The 12,224-nt window shown below is 44.5% G+C and overlaps 1 protein-coding gene across 8 annotated transcripts in view; it reads right to left on the bottom strand.

Moving 5' to 3' along the window:
• ap3b2 (adaptor related protein complex 3 subunit beta 2) overlaps window positions 1-12,224 on the bottom strand; it is a 183,766-nt gene that overhangs the window by 22,625 nt on the left and 148,917 nt on the right. For all 8 annotated transcript variants that reach the window (XM_073024951.1, XM_073024953.1, XM_073024952.1 and 5 more), the window contains 3 exons: window positions 11,610-11,685; window positions 5,869-5,978; window positions 4,061-4,292 (listed from right to left, as the gene is read on the bottom strand). In XM_073024951.1, coding sequence (XP_072881052.1) covers window positions 4,061-4,292; window positions 5,869-5,978; window positions 11,610-11,685 — 418 coding nt within the window. The remainder of the gene's footprint in view (window positions 1-4,060; window positions 4,293-5,868; window positions 5,979-11,609; window positions 11,686-12,224) is intronic.

Here is a 12,224-nt window from a genome sequence, read left to right as displayed (position 1 = left end):
AGACCCCACATACCCTGGGCATTCTCTCTTCTCCTCAGGCAGTAGATACAAAAGCCTGAAAGCCTGTCCCCACCAGGCTCAAGCACAGCTTTTACCCCGCTGTTCCAAGAGTCTTGAATGGACCCCTTCGTGTGATAAAGATGAACTCTTGATCTTCCAATCTACCTTGTTTGAGCCCACAGTCCTAATTTGCCTCCCTGCACTGCACTCTCTCTGTAACTGTAACACTTCATTCTGCTGTTACTTTCCCCTTTGTATTCGTTCCATGTACTTTGAAACAATCTGTATGATGGCATGCAAAACAAATTGCTTGCTGTACAATGAAATAATAAATCTACTTGGAAGTTTGAAGCACTTTAGAAAATGCAGCAGCAAGGTGCCGGGTACAGCAATGCAATTTAATCCCAAATTATGTTTCAGGGATGTTGATCAGAAAGGAACTGCCCAGAACACTGCTACTGGTCAGAATCTTCCATCTCCACCTGGGAGAGCTGGCAGGAACCTAACGCTGACTATCAAAAAAAAAACTGCAGGTGCTGGAAGACTATGATTAAAAAAAAACAGAAAACGCTCATAAGACTCGGTAGGTCAACTTTAATTACCTGTCACTTTAACCCACCTCCCACTCTGACCTGTCAACACCCTCCTGCACTGTTACCATGAGGTCCAACGTGAGCTTCAGAACAAGGTATCAAAAAAATGGGTGGAAGTCAGGGTGAGAGCACGGAGTTTTAAAGGAGATCTGGGGGTGGGGGTAATCTTTCCCCCCAACAGAAACTGGTCAATATCTGGAATGCACTGCCAGAGGAGCTGGTGAAATCAGATACAATCACAACATTTAAGATGCATTTAGACAGATACTTAAATAGACAAGACATAGGGTACGGTTCTAATGCAGGCAAAGGGATTAATGTGGATGGATAGAAACATGGTGGGCCTAAGAATCTGTGTTGTACAACTCTCAGACTCTGTAGCACCTCGTCTTCCCTCTTAGGAATGTTGGTTAGTTTTCCTTGTCATTCCCCTCACACACTCTTTCATCTGTCTTCTCTGGTCTCTGGCTGTGTCTCATGGCCCAACATTACCTAAAATTCATAACATAAGCAACACATTAACTAACACAGGAGCTTTTGCAATGCATTTTACCCCATCTCAGACAGCCCCCCTTTTGTTCCACTCACCACTCTCCCCCACCTGCACTAACTTGTTGTCCCCTTTCCCCTGCCTGGACTAACTTGTCGTCCCTCTTTCTCAGCTCCGATAAAGAACTTTCAGCCTGAAACCTCTCCACTGATGCTGCCTGAAACTGCTGAGTTTTTCCAGCATTGATTTCAGGAACCCCACATAGGTGTGCAGCCCTCCCAACTGCACTGCGACTGGGCTGCCAGTCCAAAGGACATTCCTGATGGGGTACAACAAACTGTGGATGCTGCCTGGAAATCATCGCAACAACAACAAGATGGAAAAGAAGAAGGGGTAGGCCATTCAGCCTCTCATGTCAGTCCTAGCAGTCAGTAAATTGATGGTTGATTCTTAACTCAGCATATTTTCCTGCACAAACCCATTTTGTTTGATTCCCTGTAGTATCTAAACAAAACTATTGATATGCTTTGAGTACACTCTGTGACTAAGCCTCTTTAGTCAATTGGGTGCACCACATTATTGGGAGTGGGGTCTGTTTTATTTCTACAGTGGGGAGTGCAGATTTTTAAAGTTTTGGGAATCAGGGTGAGGCTTTCACAATAGTGAGCAACTGCACATCCAAGCTGTCACATGTGGAGCTGTCAAGAATCAGCCTCACATTCTGTGACATCTTCTACCCCATTGTCTTTCATCGGCCTGAGATTGTCCCAGCTCCAACCCACCAATTGTTTTTGCTCAAGTGAAAACTTAGCAAACAACGACTTGATGTCAACGGACGCTGCTGGGATCTGTTCTGGAGCAGGTCCACTGTTTCTGCTGCTGTTGACTGGAGCGCCCGGTTACATTGACAGGATGTTACTTCAAGCACACTCAGGAAAACATCACTGAAAGCAAATCCACTCCGGTGTGCAATGGGACAATCCAGGACCAGGTTGACCGATGATGACCCCTCATGACAGGAATTCTCGACAGATAACTGTTTGTCAGGTTGGAGGCCAGTGACTAGTGGTGTGCCTCAGGGATCTGTACTGGGTCCAATGTTGTTTGTCATTTACATTAATGATCTGGGTGATGGGGTGGTAAATTGGATTAGAAAGTATGCAGATGATACTAAGATAGGTGGCGTTGTGGATAATGAAGTAGGTTTTCAAAGCTTGAAGAGAGATTTAGGCCAGTTAGAAGAGTGGGCTGAACGATGGCAGATGGAGTTTAATGCTGATAAGTGTGAGGTGCTACATTTTGGTAGGAATAATCCAAATATGACATACATGGTAAATGGTAGGGCATTGAAGAATGCAGTAGAACAGAGTGATCTAGGAATAATGGTGCATAGTTCTCTGAAGGTGGAATCTCATGTGGATAGGGTGGTGAAGAAAGCTTTTGGTATGCTGGCCTTTATAAATCAGAGCATTGAGTATAGGAGTTGGGATGTAATGTTAAAATTATACAAGGCATTGGTAAGGCTGAATTTGGAGTATTGTGTACAGTTCTGGTCACTGAATTATAGGAAAGATGTCAACAAAATAGAGAGAGTACAGAGAAGATTTACTAGAATGTTACCTGGGTTTCAGCACCTAAGTTACAGGGAAAGATTGAACAAATTAGGTCTTTATTCTTTGGAGCATAGAAGGTTGAGGGGGGATTTGATAGAGGTATTTAAAATAATGAGGGGGATGGATCGAGTTGACATGGATAGGCTTTTTCCATTGAGAGTAGGGGAGATTCAAACAAGAGGACATGAGTTGAGAGTTAGGGGGCAAAAGTTTAAGGGTAACACGAGGGGGAATTTCTTTACTCAGAGAGTGGTAGCTGAGTGGAATGAGCTTCCAGAAGACGTGGTAGAGGCAGGTTCGGTATTGTCATTTAAAGTAAAATTGGATAGGTATATGGACAGGAAAGGAATGGAGGGTTGTGGGCTGAGTGCGAGCCAGTGGGACTAGGTGAGAGTAAGCGTTCGGCACGGACTAGAAGGGCCGAGATGGCCTGTTTCTGTGCTGTAATTGTTATATGGTTATATTTCCTTCGAGCTGGTTGGGAAATTGATTAAAGTTGGACTTGGTTAAGTGCCCTCTGCATTTGAGGATTTTCAGGTTAGCTGGTCAATGAACTGAGATGTCTTCAAACACGTGACTGACACTCCCAACTTTTCCTGAAGCTCTTTTGTAAACCCAGAAACTTAACATCCATCAGATTTCCACTGATGAACAAGTGACCAGTGGATGTGAATTAATGTTTGTTGATCATCTAACGTCACTCACTGATGTGTTTGCAGCAATGACCAAAGCTTGAGGCTTTGGTTAATATAAAGCACTGGATGGGTATCCAATACAGCAGCTGCTGATACCTCTCACCACTCCCCCGAGACTGCAGAAACAGAACCTGTGGCTTGACCAACCTTGACAAGGTGTCAGTTGATAGTAAACCAGGCCTGTACTGATCCAGACCCAGTCACCACAACACACATCCAGTCACACAGCCACTGTTGCACAGACCGTGACACGGACCCAGCCGTACATAAATCTGAGACGTGCCTGATGACAAGTGGACCTCCTGCAGCCCTGCTCACCGAGAGTTTCCGAAGAGAAGCCAGTGACCAAGTTGCCTCTGAAGTATCTGCAGAAGCCCTGGGAGGTGCCTGTGTGATGGACTGGTGATGTGTGGATAGGAAAAAGGGGAGGGGATGGATTATCAAAGGACCAAGAGGGTACAGATGGACCAGTGAAACGGAGGCAGAGGTTAGAGTGATCATGGAGTAAATTTATATGTAGGTACAACATTGTGGGCCAAAGGGCCTGTACTGTGTTGAACTGTTCTATATTCTAAACATTAATCCCCCTTGCCCACTCTGAGCATTTTCCAGATCCTGTCAGTTTCCGTTCACCGAGTGCACATTGAGCAGCCATTCCTACTTGCTTACCAATCTCCTTGAACCCTTGTATCCTCATTCCCGAGTGCAGCTTGGGTTCGCTGATGCGGAGGTGCCGGATTTCCATTTCGGAGTTGTTAGTGAACTGCATCTGGACGGAGACCATGGCCTGGTCGGGGCTGAAGGGTCTCCGGGTGAAGTGGTACTGCACCGACAGCCCCTCGCCCGTCAGCCGGTGCAGCAGCTCGTACGTCTTCACCTTGCCGAGAGAGGGGCTCAACGCCTACAGGGGGTGACAAGGAGATTGATGAGGACATGGCCTGGGCTTGGGGAGGTGGGGGAGGCTGAGCTATGGCCTAAGATCGGAGGAACTAGGTGTAAAACAAGAGGCATAGCTAGAGTGGACAGCCAGCACCTTTTCCCTCAGGAGCCAATAGCGAATGCAAAAGGGATACGTTTAAGGTGATTGGAGTAAAGAATAGAGGAAATGTCAGAGATAGGTTTTTTTTAAAACACAGGCACAGAACACACTGCTAAGGATTGTGGTCCAGCCAAATACATTAGGGACGGTATGAGATTCCTAGGTAGGTACATGGAGAAAGAAAAAAGGAGGGTTATGGAGGAGGGAAGGATTATACTGATCTTAGAATAGGTTAAAAGGTGGGCACACGGCATTGTGGGCTAAAGGGCCTGTACTGTTCTCAGCAGGTCAGACAGCATCTATAGAGGGAAATAAACAGTGAATGTTTCAAGCCAAGACCTTCCATCAGGGTGGGTAGTATATGGAATGAGCTGCCAGAGGAAGTGGTTGAACCAGATACATTAAGAAGTTTGAAATGGGTACAAAGATATTTTGGACAATTATATAGATAGGTAAGGTTTTGAGCAGGGGTTCCCAACCCTTACCATTAACCGAAGAGTCTGTGGACCCCAGGTTGGGAATCCCAGTTTTAGAGGGATATGGGCCAAATACAGACAAATGAGACGAGCTCAGATGGCATGGACCAGTTTTGTGCTGTATGACTCTATGACTAACACCTGAGTCACCCAGGGTTCCTCCGTCACCACTGGTCTCAGACCACCCTGGAGCAGCAAGCATGAAACAGTAAAAGGAAGTGTGCTGTCCACACACCAGTCTGGGGCGTTGTCCCTCTGAGGACTGGGTAACATGGGAACTGGAGAAACCATTCAGACCCTAATCCTTGCTCCACCATTGTTAAGCTACTGTTCATCTGCTCCATCAGCACCTCCTGAGATACCTTGAACTAAAGTCAGAGATCACACAGCATGGAACCAGGCCCTTCTGCCCACTGAGACAGTGCTGACCATCACCCACCCTTTTACACTCACCCCATCGACTCTCCTCCACACTCCCATCAACTCTTCCCAAATTCCACCAGTCACCTACATCCTCAGGGCAATTAGAGGCCAATCAACCCACCGACCATGATGTCATTGGGATACAGGAAACCAGAGCACCTGAGGGAAACCCACAGGGTCACAGGGAGAAGGTGCAAACTCCACAGGGACAGACCAGAGGTCAGGATCGAACCTGGGTCAGTACTGCTGTGATGCAGTGCCAGTGTGCCACATTTATATTATAATACATCTTATATTTTCTTATGACATAAAGGAAACTATTCAGCCCACTGAGCCTATGCTAGCTCTCTGAGCAACCCCATTAATCCCATTCCCCATTTCCTTCCTCTGTAACCTATTCTCTGGTGACTAACCTCTACGTCACAAACATGAAACAGAGGATATTTCTGACTCCCACCCCCAGTATTCACACCACACAGCCATTTGGCCACGTGTTCTTCTCCCACCCCCCCAGAACCTTGAGATAACCAAACACTCACCTCTGATGTCAGGGTGGAGTTGGACAAGGTTAGTCCTTGTAGATCCAGGTTGAGACTCTTGGAGAAAGTGTTAGGTGATGGGGTGGTTGGTAGGACGGAGGGTCCACTGACTACAGAAGACAAGTTGAAGGGAGAGAGTTAACAATGAAGCATACACAGCATTACTGTCACAAATAGTCCCACTGAGCACCCGTCAATCCTACAATAGGTGCCTGACAACATCTGTAGTATCAGACATTGTTACTGGAAAACGACCCATTGCCCATGTCTGATCTTTACAATGTCTCATGTTGAAGTTGTAAAAGACATTTGGGATGCCTAATTTGGAATATTGTGTGTCGTTTTGGTCATTTGCCTGCAGGAAAGATGCAAATAAGGTTGAAAAAGTCCTGAAAATTTTTACAAGGATGTTGCTGGGACTGGAGAACTTGAGTTATAAGGAAAGATTGCATAGGTTAGAACTTCATTCCCTAGAACATAGACGATTGAGAAGTGTGATAGGGGTATACAAAATTGTGATGGGTATAGATATGATAAATGCAAGCAGCATTTTCCACTGAGGTTGGGTGAGACTAGAACAAGAGGTCATGGGTTAAGGATGAATGATGAAAAACTTAAAGAGGACACGAGGGGGAATTCTTCACTCAGAGGGTGGTGAGAGTGTGGCCAGAACAAGTGGTGGATGCAATTTTGATTTCAATGTTTAAGAGAAGTACTCTCCACGGTACAACTATAGAAGTTTTTGAGTATTTGCTGACATGCCAAATCTCTTCAAACTCCTAAAAAAAAGTACAGCTGCTGTCTTGCCTTCATTATAACTACATTGATATTTTGGGACCAGGTTAGATCCTCAGAGATTTTGGCACCCAGGAACTTGAAGCTGCTCACTCGCTTCACTTCTGATCCCTCTATGAGGATTGGTATGTGTTCCTTCATCTTACCCTTCCAGAAGTCCACAATCAGCTCTTTCGTCTTACTGACGTTGAGTGCCAAGTTGTTGCTGTGGCACCACCCCACTAGTTGGCATATCTCACTCTTATGCCCTCTCGTCACCACCTGAGATTCTATCAAGAATGGTTGTATTGTCAGAAAATTTATAGATGCTATTTGAGCTATGCCTAGCCACAGACATGTGTATATAGAGAGTAGAGCAGTGGGCTAACCACACATCCGAGGTGTGCCAGTATTGATTGTCAGCGAGGAGGATATGTTATCACCAATCTGCACAGATTGTGGTTTTCTGGTTAGGAAGTCAAGGATCCCATTGCAGAGGGAGGTACAGAGACCCAGCTTCTGCAACTTCTCAATCAGGATTGGGAGAATGATGATATTAAATGCTGAGCTATAGTCAATGAACAGCAACCTGACATAGGCGTTTGTGTTATCCAGGTGGTCTCAGACCGTGTGAAGAGGCATTGAGATTGCATCTGCCGTTGACCTATTGTGGCAATAAGCAAATTGCAATGGGTCCAGGTCCTTGTTGAGGCAGGAGTTCAGTCTAGTCATGACCAACCTCTCAAAGCATTTCATCACTGTTGATGTGAGTGCTACCGGGCGATCGTCATGAAGGCAGCTCATGTTATTCTTCTTAGGCACTGGTATACCCACACAATGTCTTGGTAAAAATATGCAATCAAAGCAAAGATGATAGGATGTAAAGTTTATTTGTTTTGTAACCAATAAATTGGTATATTGCATGGGAAATCTGCCAGTCAGCAACATATCAGAAAATCATCTTTTTTTTTATTGAAAGAATCTTTGCTTTAAAAAAATATTGATTGATAGGTTTAACAATCTTCCCCTCAATGTCAGCAAATCGAAAGAGCTGGTCATTGACTTCAGAAAGAGGCGGGGGGGGGGGGTGTTGTTTGGTGGTATACATGCTCCTGTGTATATTAGCATGATTGAGGTTGAGTGGGTTGAGAGCTTCAAGTTTAAACATCATCTCTCCTGGTCCAAGCATGTTGATACCATGGCCAAGAAAGGTCAGCAATGCCTCTACTTCATCAGGGGTCAGAAGAAATTCAGCAGGTCCCCATCGACTCTTACCAATTTTTATTGATGCAGCACAGAAAGCATTGTCTCTGAATGGATATTGGCTTGGTATGGCAACTGCTGAGCAAATGCCTGCAGAGAGTTGTCAGCACAGCAGAGTACATCCCAGGAAACAGCATCCCCTCTAGGGACTGTCTATACATCTTGCTGCCTCAGTAAAGCAGACAGCATAATCAAAGACCCACCCACCCCAGCGATTCTCTGTTCTCCTCTCTCCATTTGGACAGAAGATACAAAAGCCTGAAAACATGTACCACCTCAAAGACAGCTTCTATTCCACTTAAATCAGACTCCTAAGTAGACCTCTTGTACAATAGGATGGACTCTTGACCTCACAATGTACCTTATTTTAATCTTGCACTTTGTTTACCTGCACTTCACTTTTTCAGTAACTTTCAGACTTTATTCTGCATTGTTGTTGTTTAACATTATTTTAGCTCAATACACTATGTAATGATTTGATCTGTATAAATGGTATACAAGATAAGCTTTTCACTTTATCTTGGTACATGTTAAGTCAAGTCAAGTCAACTTTTATTGTCATTTCGACCATAACTGCTGGTACAGTGCATAGTAAAAATGAGACGTTTTTCAGGACCATGGTTTACATGACACAGTACAAAAAACTAGACTGAGCTACGTAATAAAAAAAACAGAGAAAGCTATACTAGACTACAGACCTACACTGGACTGCATAAAGTGCACAAAAACAGTGCAGGCATTACAATAAATAATAAACAGGACAGTAGGGCAAGGTGTCAGTCCAGGTTTTGGGTATTGAGGAGTCTGATAGCTTGGGGGAAGAAACTGTTATATAGTCTGGTCGTAAGAGCCCAAATGCTTCAGAGTCTTTTCCCAGACGGCAGAAGGGGGAAGAGATTGTATGAGGGGTGCATGGGGTCCTTCATAATGCTGTTTCCTTTGCGGATGCAGCGTGTAGTGTAAATGTCCGTGATGGCGGGAAGAGAGACCCCGATGATCATCTCAGCTGACCTCACTATCCGCTGCAGGGTCTTGCGATCTGAGATGGTACAATTTCTGAACCAGGCAGTGATGCAGTTGCTCAGGATGCTCTCAATATAACCCCTGTAGAATGTGATGAGGATGGGGGGGTGGGAGATGGACTTTCCTCAGCCTTCACAAAAAGTAGAGACGCTGCTGGGCTTTCTTTGCTATGGAGCTGGTGTTGAGGGACCAGGTGAGACTCTCCGTCAGGTGAACACCAAGAAATTTGGTGACAATAATAAACCAATACCAATATCTGTAGTAAGCTGGTGTAATATTGACTAATACAGAACAAAATTAATAAAACAAATTTTAAGAATTTTAATTAGTGTAAAGCCCATTATTTGTGAAAAGTAGATTTCAAATTATTTTGCTTCACATGGTATCTGTGACTAAAAATCTAAATGTTTAGATGATTCCAAGTAAAATAAAGTAAATTGCATGCATGAATTAAAGAAGAAAGGAGGATAATGTGTTAAAATGTTGTGGGAACCAAAGACTGACATCTCCAGCATTAGTAAATGGCATTTGTGAACACTGCTGAATAATGTGGCGCTGTCCAAAACTGCCCAGGTTTCAGCAACAGTGTTTCAGCACCAAGGACAGCTCAATTAAAAACAACACACTCCAGATAAGGAACAGCGGTATACTAGGGGGAGTTGTGACCCAGGAGACCACAGTATCCAGGGAAACAGAGAAGGATGCATCCCTGGAGAGTTGTGCCTCAGAAAAAAATGGGAGGAGTGTTTCAGGAAACGAGGGAACTGTGGAAATAGCAGGAAGTGATCCCAGGGAAACTGTGGGAGGTAAACCTGGGGAAAGAGTAAGACATAAATGTCGAGAAAAGAGCAGGGATGATACTTGGGAAAGAGGATTTGATCCTGATGAAATGTGGGAAGTCTTAGGCAAAGAGTAGGAAATAATCCTGGGGAAAAAGTAGGAGATAATCCCAGCAAAGAGTGGGAAGTAATCTCAGGGAAAAAGCAGGAAGTGATCCTGGGGAAAGAGAATGGCAAGTTAGCTGAGGGAAAACGTAGGAAGGTATCTGAAGGAAAGGCTGGAGAAATCTTAGGAAAAGTGCAGGAAGAGACCCTGGAAATAAAGCTTAAATACATCCCGGGGAGAAAGCGATCCTGGGACAAAGCAGGAAATGTATCCTAGGGAAAGAATTGCATGTTGTGGCAGTCATGTGCCTCATGGAACAGCTCCACTGAAGTTCAGCTGTGGTGAACTATATCAGGATATTCCAGAGCCTGCTCCATTTACAGCAGGAAAGCAAAGCCAGGGCCAGCATGTCATTTTAAAAAAGTGGAGGAGATGATATGTATCTCTTTCCCATGTCCTAGTACTCAATCTTGCAGTAATAGAGCTCAGAAGACTGCAATGTTCTGGAATTTAACTGGAATTTGGATCTCAGGTGAAAGCAATTCCTTCATAATAGTCATCTTCCGAGGGAATTCACATCAACTTTCACCCCGCCTGTTGAATATGATTACCTTGCTAAGCCAGAGGTCACAAATATTTAAGTCTCAGAGGTATACAATCTACAGGGATACAAGAGAATCAATAGATGTCGGTAGGCAAAGGCCCAAAGGTCAAAGGTGGGTAATTCGGGAAGTCAAGACATGAAGGTCAAAGTCCAGTGATCAGCGAGTCCTGGGGTAACGAGGCCTGATGTCTGTGAAACTGGGCCAAAGGCTGCAGGATGGAAGCCCAATGTCCACAAGTCTGAGAGTCGGGGGCCAAGAACCAGAGTCCTGGAGGCAGCCTGTCCATGTCACAACCACAGATTCGACAGTGCAGCAGATACAGCAATTGTGCTCGTGAATCTGCATGTGTCAGCTAATTATTATTTCATTGTGGTGGTACTTAACTCCATTTTGTCATAGTACTTATCTAGACTTGAGCAAAGCACAGCAACATTTCACTGCCTGCTTGCATTCAGCCTCGCCTGACAAACTGGACTGTCGTGTCAACTGACTCTGAAGACAAGCTGTATTCGTTTTATATTCAGTTATTCTTTTCTGCCACAGTGTTGGCTTCATTCTCCATTTGAGAGTTTTAGTTAATGGCCCTGTTTGGCCTAGCATTTATTGTTTTCTTTTGCCTCTAACTCTTTTCACATTAAAGTCTGTGAACTATTGACCCGCTTCAGAGTCTCTCGCGCCGCACTTGGGCCATATCCAAACGTAGTGATGGTCCATGTGTTGGAGTGGGTGGGAGGATGGGAAAAGGTCTTGTTTTGCTGTTGTTCTGCTGAACATCGTGAGCTTGTTATGTTGGCTTTGGAATGTTTGGTGACACTTGCTGGCTGGCCCCAGTACATCCTCTAGCTGTATTGGTTGTTAATGTAAACAATGCATTTCACTGTCTGTTTCATTATATAAGTGATAAATCAATCTGAATCCGAATCCCACTATGAATCTTGAGCAACAAATACAAAATAATGGAGGAACTCAACAAGTCAGGCAGCATCTATAGAGGGAAATAAACAATCTTCGTATGTCCTGATAAAGGGTCTTAGCCCAAAACACAGACCGTTATTTCCTTCCATAGAAGCTGCCTGACCCTCCAAGTTCCCCCAGCATTTTGTATGTTTTGCTCAATCTACAGAGCCACTGATGAGTCTCTTAACAAACTTTCCTAAGCACTCCTCAAGCACTTGAATGCAAAAGACTCACAATCATCGAGGTCAAGGAGGGAGATTTCCTTCTCTTTATCCTTAAATGCTTCTGAGTGCGATTTGGTGGCGGGAGACTGAAAAGAAATAAACAGGCTTGTCACATAAAGGCAAAGAACTCTTTGATTTGTCCCACTCCCTCTCCCATGCCCCCTGCATCACTCCTCCACTTGACTCAAGAGTACCTTTGGCTTGGGGGACGTCACGTGATGACGTAGGATTGAGACGTGGAAATCCAGCTCTCCCGTAAAAAACCAGTAAAATATCGCTTAAGTGAAGAAAAGTTAGTAAATACTTTTTAAAAACTACTTATAAACTATTTAGATATGCCTCCTAAACAGAAGCAGAAGAAAACTACTATTTTGAAGACAACACAAGTTGGAAAAGAATCAAGGCTGGTCGCTATGAAAGAGCCTCGGGCTCAACTGCATTTTACCTCTGGCGATACAGAACAGGAAACTGTGGCAACATCAACTGTTTCCAAAAAAAAGAGCAACAGGAATTGCGCACGCGTGAAGGAAGGGGCATGCGCAAACACGACCAACCCAAACTACAAATCCCAGCTATGATCGGAACTGAAAGTGAAAGTGAATATGAGGTGGAATCAGATTCTCTG

The sequence above is a fragment of the Hemitrygon akajei genome, chromosome 21, assembly GCF_048418815.1.
Source record: "Hemitrygon akajei chromosome 21, sHemAka1.3, whole genome shotgun sequence".
In the NCBI taxonomy this organism is placed as follows: Eukaryota; Metazoa; Chordata; class Chondrichthyes; order Myliobatiformes; family Dasyatidae; genus Hemitrygon; species Hemitrygon akajei.
Note: the sequence above shows the minus strand (reverse complement) of the source record. Positions and strands in the feature narration are given on the sequence as shown.